This window comes from Varanus komodoensis, unplaced genomic scaffold (genome assembly GCF_004798865.1).
Source record: "Varanus komodoensis strain SLA01 unplaced genomic scaffold, ASM479886v1 scaffold7_1, whole genome shotgun sequence".
Classification (NCBI taxonomy): domain Eukaryota; kingdom Metazoa; phylum Chordata; class Lepidosauria; order Squamata; family Varanidae; genus Varanus; species Varanus komodoensis.
This window is the reverse complement of record NW_025336479.1, coordinates 10124860-10140742: the sequence shown is the minus strand read 5'-3', so window position 1 is coordinate 10140742 and position 15883 is coordinate 10124860. Positions and strand designations below refer to the sequence as shown.

The 15883-nt window shown below is 48.9% G+C and overlaps 1 protein-coding gene across 4 annotated transcripts in view; it reads right to left on the bottom strand.

Annotated features, from left to right (window-relative positions):
* Window positions 1–1772: 1772 nt before the first annotated feature.
* SHISA6 (shisa family member 6) overlaps window positions 1773–15883 on the bottom strand; it is a 298466-nt gene continuing 284355 nt past the window's right edge. For 3 of the 4 annotated variants that reach the window (XM_044453713.1, XM_044453712.1, XM_044453715.1), the window contains 2 exons: window positions 15056–15208; window positions 1773–9776 (listed from right to left, as the gene is read on the bottom strand). In XM_044453713.1, the coding sequence (XP_044309648.1) occupies window positions 9223–9776; window positions 15056–15208 (707 nt within the window). In that variant the 3' untranslated portion in view covers window positions 1773–9222. The remainder of the gene's footprint in view (window positions 9777–15055; window positions 15209–15883) is intronic. The other variant, XM_044453714.1, reaches the window with a different exon arrangement.

Genomic DNA, 15883 nt, shown 5'->3' with positions numbered 1-15883 from the left:
ATAGACTATATTTATGTCTCCTTTATCTTCTCCTCCTCCTTTTTGGCATTTTTGCCATTCCCACTTGCACAACAGACAACCACTCACTTGCAAAGAGCCTATTAGACAGCTTGCAGTCTACGCATGACTGCTTTTTCTAACGATTGCACCTCAGCTGAGCTGTAAGCCTAGCTGGGTCCACAGCGCCCTCTCCCTCCTCCGGCACATTTACTTCAGTCTCCTGGGAGGTGGGGAAACTTCCATATAGAAGTTGCCATTGAGCCCTGAAGTGCCATCTATGCTGCACGCACAGTTTTACGGTTTCCAACCATTGTTGCTGTTTTTGGGCCATTCATGACTTGCAACTCTGCTATAATCCTGAGATAAACTCCAGTAGAGGAACGCCATTAATGAAAAGGACTGAGAAGTGCTCACCTGCAGCACAAAGCTAGACTGAGCAGAAATATTCAAGAGCGCGACTGTTTCCCCACAGTCCTCTCGCTGCCAGTTCTCAGAAGCAATGTTCTCCAACATGTAGCAGAGTCGCGGCCAAGCCTTCCTGGCCAATCGGCCATAAGTCAAGCCTGAGGGTTAACTGCAGTACTTTATCAAGTCGTATGCAGCTGTCTGCCTGTCCCCCTCGAGCCTGGCCAGCTGAGCTGGGGAGGAGGCAGCGAAGCAGGGATGCGATCCTGGATCTGCGCCTGAGCCAGGCCCTCCTGCTCCCATCCCGGCTTGCCACAGATAACCCCTGCCAGGGACGCGTGGCTTCTGCATCGTGACTTGGCTACCCATGATATGTCAGGATTGGTAAACTACAGTGTCCTTCCTGATTTTCTGGAGTAGGTGAGCCATTGTGGGTGAAGACATGGAATGAGGCTCCGTTGGGGCCTTAAGGTGATCAAGGGACCAAATCCAGAACATACTGCACCAGTGTAAGAAGACAAGAGTGTGATGTTATCGAAGCATCTTTTGGCCAGCGAGACAACTAACAATAGAACAACATTAGCCAAAAAGGAAGAAGGAGCTGATTTAAGATTGTCAGACATCGTTGTCAGCCTCTGAAGATTAAAGGAACTTTAAGATGATCAAACACCATGCCTTTCCTCAAACAAACCGAGATACTGCTAGTTATCAAGGCTGCATGGTCTATTCTGATAACTTGAATAACTTTTCAGTAGAGGTGATGTTTCTTGTCTAAGGCAGTACAAATTTGGAAGGTGGCAAAAGCTTCATGTGAAACGTTGAGGGGGTTTTTCATGCAACTCACCCCTGAATTGCAGTGACAACACTCTCATCTTTGTGCATCTGTGCCCATGTTGCGGTGTGCTGACTGTGTTGCATGCTTTCTCGACCGTGCCTTTGCTCTCCTGCTTCCGGTCCCATTCCCATTCCTTGAACTAAGCAAGCAGTGGCCCTTGCTGCCCCACAACAGCATTCAGACCTTGATAAAATAAGGACACTACTTATGTATGCAGCACTAGACTACTGCTTTCCAGATGCACTGGACTCCAACTCCCATCATTCCTATCAAGCAAAAACTGTTGGCTGAGGAAGAAGAAAGTTTTAGTCTAACATACCTGGGGGGCCATAGGCTGGGGAAGGCTGCTCTAGAAGCGACCACTACTCCTCAAACACGTGCACAGTCCGTGCACACACACAATTTGCACACACGCACACACACACACACCTTTGCATATGCCTCTCAGACTCTGCTTGCCAAGTTTGCAAAGGTAGCCACAAAGGAGAGCCTTCTGAGTGTCTTCAAAGTGTATGAAAAAGAAGCAGAGGGGTTTTTTTCTGCTGAAATTCCTTTATTTCTGAATCCATAAATATTTGTTACTGACAAAAGTGGAAAAAATCCTTAAGACTCTAAATTTTTACTAAACCGGTAATAGTTTTGTTTACAGTACCTACAGAATGTGCTTTTACAGGTAAGTATAACAACAAGGATAATACAGAGAAAAACAGTCAAATACTGCTGCCTTGAAGCTTAATGCGTAACCAAGAGTCTGTGCAAAGGTACAGATACAAATGTACTTCCTCATCAGAACTACTGGAGAATAAACATGGATTCCATAAACTGGGCTAAAGCACAAAGAGGGTTGGACATTCAACCTTCCCTTCAGGAAACAGAGCCCCCAAATGAAGCTGGTTAGAATACGACTTGGCTTCCTCAGAGGGAAGAAACTCTTGCTAAAGAATCCCTCGTACACATGTGGAATGAAGGCTTGAAGCTGCGGCTGCTAAGCACGTGGTTAGAGCAACAGTAAGGCATGGTTCCACACCAGTGGTGAGACCATCCACAACTCATGAAAGGTCACGAAAGAGACACCAAATGCCAGTTTTGCTAACTAATGAGATAATGGGTCTTTTATACCCACCCCCCAGATTTACATAAATATTATAAGAACAGAATGCATCCATCTCCCTTCCTCCCACAGGCCTCCAGCAGATGAAGGGCAACTGATTCCACCAGCTCCCACTACGAGTCCATGAAGACACCTCAGGTACAATGCTAAGTCATCATATTAGCAATGAACATTCAACACACATTACTGAGAACCAACCCCACCCCAAATTATTGCTAAGGCTTTTCTGCGGATTTATTCCAGTCAACTCTCCCCTGAAATTTTAATCCCCATGAAACATGAATGCAGATGCCTCAAAGAGCTTTCCGTGGAGGTCTGGTCTGGTCCCCTACTAGGGAAATTGAGAACGGCTAATGAGTCACATAGGATAGAATGTCCGTCTTGTCTTCATTAATATTACTCGGCAGGCAAGAGTGTTTCTCATGAGATCTGTACCTTCTATACAGTCAAGGATAGCTAGGATGAGTGGTTCATGTGGCAGTTTTGAATCAACAACCCCTGCTCACGAAACAGAACGATTTTAACCACATTCCTCTCTCTTTTCTTCCATGCTGCTCTCGTGTCATTGCCTGGCTGCAGTGACTTTAGACCTTCGGGCACTTCCATATGCGAAGGGGATATTTACACTGTCACGCCTCTCAAAATGCACCTAGATCAGAAAGCTCATTATCTGGGGGCTCTTTTCTGTTGCTCTCACTTCAGCCTTGGATTAACATTTTGGTTAACATTTGACCATGAAAAGAAACAAGAAGCTGAGGTGAGTGAGGGATGGGCATCTCAAGACAGACATTTCTGTAAAGAAGCCCAGATGATCTCTATCTCCCGGGCCAGGCTCACAGGCAGACTTGCCCTCTGTCCCTCCGGTCCCATGTCAGAATCGTTTGGCTGCTCATTGCAGCTTCTTTGCTGCAGTGACCGCTCTGTGTTGGGCAGCTGGATACGCAAGTTTATGGGCTGCCCTTAGTATATGTTGCCCAGAAGTGCTGGTAAGTAGAGGAGGAGTAGTTATTCAGAATAACATCTGAGGAGGAGGAAATTTGCAAGCGCTCTTTTTGCACCCTGTCCCTCCTTAGAGTTTAAGAATGGAATACCAGCATGCATGCGGAAGTATTTTTTCTCCATGGAGGAAATGCCACTTCCTGTAGACACAGCCGATATACAAGGGCCGTTCCAATAGTTCTCTGCATCAAGGGCTTACTTACGATTGTTCATTCCAAGATATTACATTCCTGAGTTCATGGGTTCAGCTCTCTCTCTCTCCTCACCCCGCCCACCCTCTCCTAATGGACTGATAAATATTTGAACAAGACCCAACAAAATATCACGCTCCTTGAATTTGTTGGATCTTTGACCTTACAAATGTTGTTGGCCTGTGACTTCAATCATCCCTGAGCATTGATCATACTGACTGGGGCTGATGGGAGTTGATGTCTAGCAACATTTAGAGGGCCATCCCTCTCCTATCCCTGGTGTAGGGTATGTGATAAACACAGGAGAAACCACCCATGGCTGTAGTCTGAGGGTGTTTTTTTTTTTTTTGTACATTGTGTATTCCGGGTATTCCCAAAAGGTTTCATGAGTCTAATCCACTCCAGACTAAAAACAGCAAAAAGTCAAGGTGGTAGTCAAATAAGAAAATAAAGACAAACCTCCGAATATAAAATGTGAACGCAGCAAAAACATCTTCCATACAGCAACACTTCCGAGGGAGCCAGACTGACTGCATTTGTTGGCCGGCTGGGCTGAAATGACTCAAAAAAGACTGCATGATTGAGCTGTGCATGCAACCAGAGATGACTTGGAAGTTTGCACTGGGGTACTGCATGGGTGAGTTCCAGTTTCAGTTAAAACTTACTTGCCTGTTCAGCTATATAAATCATTGTCAGACCACCACACTTCCCTACTCTTGGATGCAAGTGTAAGTCTTCATGTGTATGTTTGTGTGTGTGTAGCCTTACAGAACTACAGTCCAAATGTCCTGCTCTCTATGCCCTGTTGAAACATCTGTTTAGTTCAGGACTGGAAATTTGTGGCCTGCCAGATGTTTAGACCTTCAACAGCCATCATCCCTCACCACTGGCTTTGTTGGCTAGGGGTGGATGGAAGTGGTAGGCCAAAACATCTAGAAAGCTCCACCCTTAGGGCTGGGCTTCAGATGTTTTGAATTTCAGCTCCCAGCATGTTTGATCACTGGTCCTACTGGGAGCTGTTTCTGGGAGTTGGTCCCAAACAGTTGGTTGTCCATGTTCGGTTCATCCCAGCTCTACCTGAATGTTTTCTGAAAACCTGCAGATCAAAAAAATGATCTAAGAAGTCACCAAGGAATTCTGGTTCTTCTGATCACAGTATGGACATTTCTGCTGTTCTTCTGAATGAAGGCCATGAGATAGTTCTAGCAGAAAAACGCAAGTAGGAAATTAAACCCATGGGTCGTGAGTGAGGAACAATCTGTTTGAAAGCAAGGGAGGAAAGGTGGACCTCTTTATCTGGGCGTCTCCCACGAAGCTAGAAGTGCTGACATGACAACTTGTACCTTATCTACACTTGGTCAGCTGCAATGCTAGACAAGGTCAGGATTTGGACAACCCACATAAGGACCGGACTGTCCTTAATTTAGGATAAGCCACAACAAAACTCTGTCCTCTCGGTTGCTTGTTCCAGCTCTCAGCCCATACTCACAGTTATGAAATCTAATCTATTTGAAGACTCAAGATAATTGAGTCTTCAAATTTTCAGCTAAAAGAAAACATCTGAAACCAGGTGGGACTTACTCCATAATATCTTAAGGGGAAAAAAAGCTGTATCCACCTTTTTTAAAGGGCTAGGATATCCAGTTTAGTTAAGTGGCAAGAATGACATTTAACCTGCATCCCTAAGACTACAGGGGGCTGCCTTTAAAAAAAGGGCTGGAAACACGTGGAAAACGCTGCAGAGAAGTTTCACAGCGGGGCTGCTGGTCCTTTGAATGTGGCTGCTTTGCGTCCGTGCTGTGCCAGGCCCCTCCTCAGGGCTGGGCTCCCATCCAAGTGCTGGCTGTGACTTTTTGAAGCCCTCATGCTCGGAGATGGAGACACCCGAAGCGCTGCCTGCTCCCTGAGACCAATGGAAGAGGCTCTCTTGCCTGTCATCCTGTGCTTGCTAGGGACGAGGGAGGACTCCCCTGTGGAACTCCCTGCCTCAAGAGCTCTGTTTGGCTCTCACCTGGCCAGCCTTTTCACAGCCACCTGAAGACTTCTTTTGTGCAGACAGGCATTCCATTTCATTTGCTTTGTTGTTTTGTTTGCTGCCTCTGTCTATACTAGACTGTTTTTGGATCATAGGATATTGCTTAAATTGTTCTGAGTTGCTGAATTTGAATTTAAAAAAAAAAAACCTACTGTGAGCTGCCCTGGGCACTAGACACTTGAAAGACTGGGATAAAAATAATGTTATACATAAATGAACACTCCCTAACAGCATTGTACTTAGGCAAGATGCAAAATATTTGGTATTACCAGCACTTGAAGGACACTTTGTCTATCTACACTGCGTTAGCTCCCCCTGTCTCCCTCAGTGTGGAGGAACAATAGCTCCTCTGTCTGGGCTGAAGGGACAGCCATCTAAATGTTACGTGGATGTGAGACAAGAACTCCAGTTGAGGAGGCCACAAAGGAATCGCAGCAGCCCACGTCACCTGCCCACCAAGAGCAACCTCCGGAACACGCCAGTCCGTCGCTTTCAAGCCCTACATCCAAACCCGGGCAGAGGTGACCTTAGCAGCGTCACCACCCTGAGTGCACCACTATGGCTGAACGTTGTCCTCAGAGGGCTTATACAGAAGGATGTGCTGGTGAGTCATATAGGAAACATTAGCTGTCGAGAGACCAAGGCCTAGTTTGTATTTTCTGCGGGCAGCACCGTTGCCCCAGAAAAGCTGAAGGATGTCGGAAGAGCCCTGCTGAATCTGACCAAAGTCCAACCAGTCCAGCATTTTCTTCACACAGTGGCTGAGTAGGTGCCTGTGGGAGCCCCACGTGGAACGCGAGTGCACCAGCGCCCTTCCATCCACGTTCTGGAGCCACTGGTGTGCACAGGCCTGCTGCCCTTAACACCGGAGGTAGCAGAGAGCCATCAGGACCAGTAGCCACAGGTAGCTTTGTCCTCCATGAGCACCTCTGCAGGGCTGGGGGCCATCCCGTCACTGCAGCGTCACAGTGGCCGGTGAACCTCTCAGCCACGGTGCTCGAGTCACACACTGAGAGGGCCAAGCAGGCAGGAAGAGCGGAAACCGGTCCTGCTTTGCAGGTGACAGGTCAAAGCGGCAGGTCGGGAGGTGGCCTGAAAACGGGCCGGACAGGCTTGGGTGGGCAGGTGTCTGCGCACTCCCCCCCCACCCCGGAAGGGAGCTCGGATGGATGTGTGGCGTGACCGTGGGAAACAGAGGCAACCACTGAACCCCTCAGCGCCACCTGGAAATGCCCTGCTACTCCTGCACCTAGGCTGGCCTCATCCGTGGCAGGGTCCCGTTGCTCTTTGCTTCGGCAAGTCAAAGGCCCGCAGCCCTGCTCTCTGCTGCAGCCATGCAACCAGCGCGCCCGCGGCTGACGTAACGGAGACACCCAAGCCACACGCGCAGCATTCGAGATGGCAGGCCTCCTGCGGGCGAGGAGCTGTCTGGGTGCCGCTGTGTCCACTGCGGGCACAGCGGTGTTTGAAGACAGCGAATCTGGGGGCGAGAAATGCCTCGTGTTGCCGCGTGTGGGTCTCACACCATGCCGTGGCCTTACTCGGATGCACGGCAGTGGGCCCCGACCACGCCAGAGCTCACGCCTGTCGCCCGAGGGCGGGGCAGGGGCGACAGCCAGGGGTGGGGCGCCCATTGCGGCTTTCCTACCCAGCCCAGTTTCTGTTAAGCAAAGCGCAGGTTTCCGAAGGCTCCGGCCTGCAGTCTCTAAGCGTAACATAGTGGTATAAGCAGCCCCAAGGCTGCGCTTGATTAGTGCTGGAAAGGAAGTCGTCGTTATGGAACAGGCGGATCACTTTCTCACATGTGTGCCTCTCTGAAAAATGCAGAGAAGATAACTCCCAAGTGCAAAGCCACCTGAGCAAAATCGGATGAGGGGGAATTTCGGGATTGCCAGAGCTGGCCACGGAGTCGGGGAGTGCTGATCCATGTTCCGCCGGGCAGGCTCGGCGGGATCTGATGCAAGGACCCGGGGGGCTGTTGGCACGTGTTCTCGGAACAGGGCAAGTGCCAGCTCCCCACGGGCTGAGCCCACATCTCACGGAAACATGTGCCATCGCACTCCACTGCTGCAGCCGGGGCCAGGCAGGGAAGGAAGGGAGGGGTCGCAATGTACTTGTTACGTAGAATTAACATCTATCCACTCTATATAAAATCCAGCCAACGCTGGACCTACAAACATTTCTCTGAAAGGCTTTTCACAGACACCTGGTGTCTAATTACGGCTGCACGGCGGTTGTGCAAGTGCTCCACCTGCTGGATGGGATTGGGGTGCGGCAAGGGTGGCAGTCCAAACATGGCATCGGGTCATATGGGTATGGAAGTGGGGGTAATGGGGAAGAGTCTTTCCATCTCTTTCTCTGGGAAATTCTGAAAAAGGGCTGTTCTTCGTGAGGATCTCACCAGGGTACATGGCAGCAAGCTGCAGCTGAGAAGAAGCCAAGCAAAGATGGTGGTCAACTGTTCCCAGAATGGCAACTGGTCTACAGCTGCACTACGTAACTTGTAACCACCGGCAAGCGATTATATATATTTATTCAGAAGTAAGTCCTCTTACATTTGGTGGGGACTACTTCCAGGCAAATGAGTACAGGATTGCCAAGGTATTATGTCTATCTCAAGATCATGGGCATAAAAATAGTGTGTTGTTAAATTATGTAAAAATGGGTGTGATTTTGGGTGCCTCTTGCTGTGGAGAGAAGCAACTCTGTCCTACTTCCATTTAAAAATGTATTTACATGTTGGAGATTTATATATCTGAGGACAGATGGAAGATGAGGTGGGGGCTGGCAAACCCTGATCAGCAGAATTGTGCTTATAAACAAACCCATTTCGCTTCCTCTGCCATCCAGAGGCTTGGCAACTCTAGGCAGTGGAGCAGTTCTGTTCTCAGTTACCTGTAAAACTAGGTGGCTTTCCAACTGTGGCAATCATGGTTTTAACCTAGTTAGCCAAATGCTAATTTCTCCCAGGACCGGGAAGAATCATGTTCACATCAACATGGGTTGCCACCTTCTACTTCCTTGGATGGGTCTGAGCTGGCACTGTGCCCGGCCAAGACTATAGCTGGGCATTTGTGGCCAAATCCAACGCCTTGCAGATGCTTGGATCACAACTGAATCCAATCATGCCTGATGGGAAGTCTTGCCAAGTTTGCCATATGATGCCAATTTGGGGGGAGTTTCTTTCGGTTTGTTGGGATGGACATTAAAAAGTACCAGCTTGGCAAACACAAGAGCGGCCCTCTTGACATTCTGGCTCACTGTTCCTGGGATCCCTCACGATTGGCTCTGCTGGGTAGGAGAGGGAACAGGAGCGGTGGGTAAGAAGATCTGGAGGGTCGCACACGGCCCCCCGCCCCCACCCTGGAGAGCAGGGGCAGGCAATTCCTTGAAAGGAGCCACCATCTCCAAAGGCTTTCTTTGACAGAAACTGAGCATGTCAGGAAATCTTACCTGCATCACTTCTCCTTAGTCAGGTTTTGTTTTTCCGCCTTATGTCAATAACATGTAGATGAATTTTCAGAACAACACAGACAGGACTGTCGGAAGAGGGATTAGAGGTTATCTTGGCCATAAGGCCACTGCAGTGTAGGGCACTGAAGCCACCCCGTCCAGATGGACTATCTGCAACGCACCGTGTCTCTGATCACACAGTCACCTCCGTCTTGCTGGCTGTGCGGTAGTGGTGGTGGTGACCTGGGAGATAGTGTAGCTGCTCCACCGTGTTGTGTCTCCGGGAGGCAAATGCTTGGCGCTTGGCAGACGTCTGGTTCATACTCAAGGTGTTGTACAAGTTACTTGAGGCACTGGGATGGGAGTGCATCTTAGTCATCCGGTAGCGATCCAGGACGGGCGTCGAAACAAAGACATCCGAGTGAGACATCGCCCGCGACATGGACTGCTCTGCAAAGCCAGAGTGCTCTGGAGAGAGCAGCGGGTCTTGGGAATGGAGGCGCTCCGTGGATAACAGCTGTTCGTCTGAGAGGATCCGCTCGTAAGACATGCTGAATTCCTCCGGCATGACCCTCTCCGGGGACAGCACGCGGTCCTGGGACATGGCCCGCATCACCCGGCGCGGCCGCTCCCTTTGGTTGGTCTGTTTCTGGGACAGCTGGATGACGTTGAGAGGGAGGGTCCCTCTGGCGGCTAAGTCTGGAAGGTGCCTTTTCCTTGAGTAATATTCCTCAGCTTCCTTGTCAGCTAGAAAAAGCCAAAATAAAAAGGCCGTGTTCAGGAGATGAGCTATAGCAGATGGTGGGGTGGGGGGTGGGGGGGGAGGTGGCAAAAACGGGGTGTCTCCTCCAATGCGAGAAATGCACAATGGACAGTAGAAGCATCAGCCCTGAGTGCTGCCTTTTCCATGCGTGGCATGTGACCCTGTGAATAAACGGATGCTATGCGTACATGGAGACTGCGTGGTGGGAAAGGCAACCCTCCAGGAACTGTTTTTATGCCGATACTGGATTCACGTCCCTTTATGGCACTTGGTTGCAAAGCTGCAGAGAAGCCTCCAGTTCCCTTGGAAATGTTGCATGGACTCAGCGGAACAGGATTGGTGCCAAGAGCATGTTCAACTACAGTTGGGGTGGAAGCCACACTGTCCCACTGAGGATTTCAGGCCGTGGGCTCTCACCTTAAATAAGGCTTTGTTTCTCTGCCGATTAGAATGGTCAGGATCTACCTTCCCCAAGAGGAAGGGACTCAGTGGCCTTGATGGCCCCTTCCAACTCTACTCTTCTATGATTAAGGGCTCTGCTTGCTGTCTAGACAGTCCCTCCATCCCATCTTTCCTCCTTCCACAGCACGGCTCACCTCATTCAGCAGCGTCTCCTGACTCCCTGTGCAGCACCTGCTGGGTTGCCATTAGCAGAGAGGGCTGAGGCGCCCTCTGCCAGCAGTGCAGGTGACCCAGCAACACACCTGGTGAGCAAAACCAACTTGGGGACACACTACGTGCCTGTGGATAAAGAATTTGTTCCCATTCAAAGTGAAATTCAGTGTTCCACTTCTTTGATTTCTCTTGGTTAAGAGTGTCGTTCAGGCACCCCAAGAGATGGGAGGAATTATTACTGGGCTATTATTACTCCAGTCTCCGGGGGCCAGAGGATTCCACAGTAATTCTGTCATTCAGAAGCAAGGACACTGAATGGGACAGTGAATGAATTCCTTCTCAGTCCTGCTCAGCAAAAGGCCGAGGCTCCCTTAAAAGAGTCAATCCACCTCCTCTTTGGCCTTCCTCTTCTGCCTTTCCCTTTCCCTAGCACTACTTCTCCAGGGAGTCTTCTCATGATGTGTCCAAAGCACGAAAGCTCCAGTGTTGTCGTTTTTGATTCTAGGGAAAGCTCTGGCTTGATTTGATCTAGGTCCCACTGGCTTGTCTTTTTGTCAGTCCAGGGTATTCACAAAGCTCTCTTCCAGCACCATGTTTTGAGTGCATCCATTTTCTTCCAGTCCAGCTTTTCACACCCATACACAGAGATTGGCAATACAATAGTGCCTTGGTCTTCTGTGAAATGTCCTTACACTTTAGGGTCTTCCCTGTCGCCCTTCCAAGTCTTACTCTTCTAATTTCTGAGCTGCAGCTTCCATTTGAATTGATGATTGAGACAAGGTATACACTATCTTCCCTAATTTCAATTTATTCATTGTTGTCAGTAAAGCGGTGTAACTCTTTGGTGGTTTTTTTTCTTCTCAGTGTTCAGGTGCAGTCCTGCTTGTGTGCTTTCCTTTTTCACTTTCATCAGCAGTCCCTTCAATTCATTGCTGCTTTCTGCCAGTAAGATGGTATCATCTGCATGTCTTAAATTACTGATGCTTCTTCTGCCAAGTTTCACTCCTTCCGCTGATTCTAATCCAGCTTTCTTTATGTGTATGGATTGAACAGACAGGGAGATAATGTTCACCCTTGTCTGATGCCTTGCCTATGGGAAACTCATTCTGTTTCTCCATATTCTGTCACAATGTAGCTTCCAGTTCACAATACAGATTATACATCAACTGTGTATTCCTTAGCATCTTCTTTCCTGAAAACTGAAATATGTATGGGACATTTTTAGTTTGTGATCCACTGTTTCATTTCCCATATTTATTGGCTTATTCTTGTTAGGATTTGGACCAATTCAGACTTTGCAGCTTGGAATAACTCTTATCGGTACCCTATCAATTGAAATTGGACATGCACATGGTGGGCCGGCTGGAGCCGGGGGTCAGACCAGATGGGCCAGGAGAACACTTCTGACTCGCTCTGTTTCCATCTATTCCAGGTACCATATTCCTTCCAAGTGCTTTCAATTGCAGGCTCTTCCTCATAGGATTCCTTTTTGAAGGAATTTGTCGTATCCTTTTATTTCTTTTGTATAGTTTTTCCATATATTCTTCCAGTTTTCTCTTCACTTTAATCTGGTCTGATAGTGTGTTCCTCTGTCTTTCAGCATTCTGAATCTAGGTCTGAATTTCCCTTTAATTTCTTGGATCTTATGGAAGAGGTTGCTTGCTTTTCCTCTTTTGTTTTCTCTTCTGTTTCTTTGCACTGGTCATGGTAATAGTGCTTTTTGGCTTTTATGTAATAGTTGCTGAGAACTTGCATTCAGCATCATGACTTGATTTCTGCCACCTTTTTCTTTTGCTTCTTGCCTGTCCTTAGCAGCTGGAAACAGTTCTTCTGTCATCCATCTAGGTTTGTCTTTCAGGGGTATCACCACCCCATCACCATCCAAGATACCCATCCTCTTCTGCTCATGTAACCATTATTCCCTAAGAGGCTGGATGCATTTTAGTCTGGAGTCTCTGCTTTGACCATTCTACCTGGGTAATCCTGCTAGGAGACCAGCCTAGTGACCCTGGTAGGAGACCAGCTTGGCCTCCTGGCTTTTTCGGCACTTTCAAGCCAGTTCACCATGTTAAGGTGTGCATCCAAGATGGGGCATGAGTAGAGTAGGCCCCTTCAAGTCAGTAGGACTCAACATAGGCAAGACTGTATAATGACTAAGTTAAATCTCATTAATTTCACTGTGTCTCCTCTAAGCAAGATTAAATCTGGATCAAATCCATGTTTTATGTAGGGTGTGTGTGTGTCCTACTTTTCAAAGGACAGGTGTCTCTTTGAGGGTATCCTCCACTGAGGGGCTGCCCTGTTCAAGAGAAATAGCTGTAAGAAAGGTGAGCATGGAGCAGCAGGGCCCCTGAAGGTGCTGTCAACACTCAGCAATGAGACAGAAAACGGAGTAAGCACACAACTCCTCTGACACATTCTCTTCTGGTCAAGAGGTACTGTGCTGCTCTTTCAATTGTAGCCATGATTTTCAAAGAGGAGGCAATGGAGAAAAGCAGGACAGTTGCACTAGCATGGCTGGGAGACCAGCGGCCTCTGGCTCTCCACAGGGATCACTCCGCCAGCAGCCACATCACTAGTTGTGATAAGAATCGTTAACTTGTGCTTGAGCTGGCTCTTTTTCTCCTTCCTTCCTATACTTTTCCCCTTGCATGTCATGTCATTTGACTGTAAGCCTGAGAGCTGGAGTTATTGTACCACTGGTATTTGTAAGCCATTCTGGGACCCTCTTGGCTAAAGTCCAGGACGAAAAGGCTGCTGCTGCAGGCGCCTGTACTTCTACGCTGGAACATGCAGACTTGATGCAATTCTGAGACCTCCTTAGGCTTCTTTTTTGGTGCTGGATTTCCCCAGTTCTGGCAATGTGTATGTGGCCACCCTCTTTTTCTTCCAGCAATCTGTCCAAGCAAATATTATTTGATGCTATGCTTGTGTCAAGACTACAGACTGGCGGCAGGGAGCGGTTGGAGGGGAGGGGCACATATTGAAGAAGGCAAATATCCTGAAGACTTATAACTGAAAAAAATCAATGAATATTAGAGGGAACATAAACAAAGCTTTTGGTGATGAGATTAAAGTATTACCCAATAACAGACCAAATTGCAGGTGCTGGGAAGAATATCTCAGTGGTAAGTAGGGCTCTCCCTAACTTTACAGCCCCATTTGCAGGCTAGAAGGCTGAACCCCCATTTTGCTGATGAGGATGGGCAGGTTTGTTCTTTGTGCTGCAAGAAGGGACGAGGGCTAATCATGTGTTGCCTAGATGACAGGGACTAGCCTCCCTTCTTTCCCTTCCCTGCTGGCCAAGGGGAAATGCCTCTGCAGTGTTTGGGCTGCTGGGCAACTCTCCAGAATAGCCTGGGTGGCAGTGCATCCCGTGTGACCACGCCGTGTGGGAAGAGATGCAGCGTCTCCACGGGCCGTGTGCAGATGCTTCGGGTGCGGTGCTCTGAGTCACCTCGTGATGCTGAAAGAGAGGCCGTCTCTCTGTGCTGCTCAGGCAATTGGACAACACCCCCAAGGAAGGGTGAGCCATCCCCTTTTGCCCTCGCTCTTGAAGAACGTTCCCTAGCTTCCCAGTCCGTGTGAGGCTGCCTCACTGAAAAGGCCGGGAGATCTGCAAGCTGTCCCTGAGGAGGCAAATTAAAGGCGCCTGGAGAGACGCTTGCGGGTGGGGAATTTCACCCTTCAGAATGCGCCCATTTGCCCTGGGGCATCCACTTGGCAATACTTAGCCTTTGCCTTAGTGATGATCAGGTGTTCCTCGTGTCCCGAAATGGATCCAATGCTCTGGTCAGGACATTTAGTCTAGGATGAACAACCTGCCCCAGAGAACCCAAGAAGAGCAAAGGTAGCACTTATCTCTTCAGGGACGGGGCATTTAAAGTGGCCAAGGTGACTGCCATGAAGAACTGGGTGGGCAAGCCAGGTGGCTTCCATGAGGAGCCAGGCCGACTTGATGCATTTTGCTGCCTGAGGTGATGGACTCCAGCAGCCACCTCCTGCTTGGTCCACTACAGTCTGGAGGCAGCTCCCCCTTTCCCACTCCCAAGCGTAAGTGCACCTCTGTGGCACTTCCCATTTACTCCAGTCCCCACAGAGGTCTTAATTAAATGAAAATAAAACATTTCGCTGTGATTGCCCCCTCTTTTTCCATGTATTCCTGTGCTGTTTCCAAAAGTACATCACAGATGGACACATCACTTGGCCATGGGGATAAAGCCTGTAATGATGCCTCTGTTGCTAGGGAGCTGAGAGCAGGCGAAATGGAAGGCTGGGAGCAGCCGCTCCTTGCCAGGGGACTCGATGGTATTTCCATACCAGCCTTGGTAAAGCAGCGATCGTGGGTCCAGATGACCAGGGAAGCCGTGGTGAAGTGTGGAAACCTTAGAGCAGGCTACCGGTTCTCTCTGTGGTTTCACCCAGAGATTTCTGGAACTGGACCTGGATATCATAAGAGACCCACAACAGTAAGATTTCACCCTGGGTTCTCACGCGTGAACCGGCCCATTGTTTCTACCCACAGGCCGTCTTCAGAGGGAAGGGGCAGGGGACAGCAAAGGTGCTCACAACAAGAGAGAATGTTTTTTGGCTTTCACCTTAACCACACACACCAAGCAGCAAGATAATGAAATGAGTGAACACCTACTTAATCTCTTCAGGGAAGAATATTTACTTGGGTTAGTCTTGATTGCAGATTCGTAGGATGGTGGAAGGTGAGAGAGGTTCTGGAAGGACCTGGAAAAGGACAGATCATAGGGCTCTGTGGCAGAGGTGAGGATACTGTTCATCCGTGGTTTTTCTGCAAAAGAGAAGAAAAGAAGACTTATTGAAATGGAGACACATGAGCAGAGAACGAGCACTGGGTGTGCCATGGTTCAGCTGTACCCATCAGATCACTCAGTTGTGCACTGCATGCCACGAGCCCAGCTGCAAACAAGAATCCGAGAGTTGGGTTCCTTAGTGTCCATTGCAATTATTCAGAAAGGCAGAATGTGTTGATTAGTCGCCCACAGCACGCCTGCGGCTTTGCCGAAGTGATGTTGAGAAGTCAGAGCTCCTGTTCTGGAGTAGCAGATGTGGGTGAACAACCCACTGGCAGTTCCTCTTTCCCTGCTTCTGGATCCCTTGTGAAATGGACTCACCTGCCGGCTGAGGCAGCCCCATGGCCCAGCTGCGCCTCTGCTCTGGTCTCACCTGGGCTGTGTGTTGACTTTTTCATTGCACAACATGTACCATCTCCATGAGTTTGAAGGGCACTATCCCCCTATTCCGGAAACAATTAAGTTTACATCTTCTTCAGCGGACGTGTTGTTACTGGTCCCCTCCCTCTCCTCCTGGAATAAATGAACTGGATTTCAAACAGGCAGATAAGTTACTCCAATTGGGACAGTTTCCTTTTAGAAACTCTGTACAGAGGACCTGAGCTTGCAGCTTTGCAGCCTACATTCACAGTCATTTTGCTCTGGGTGACGGT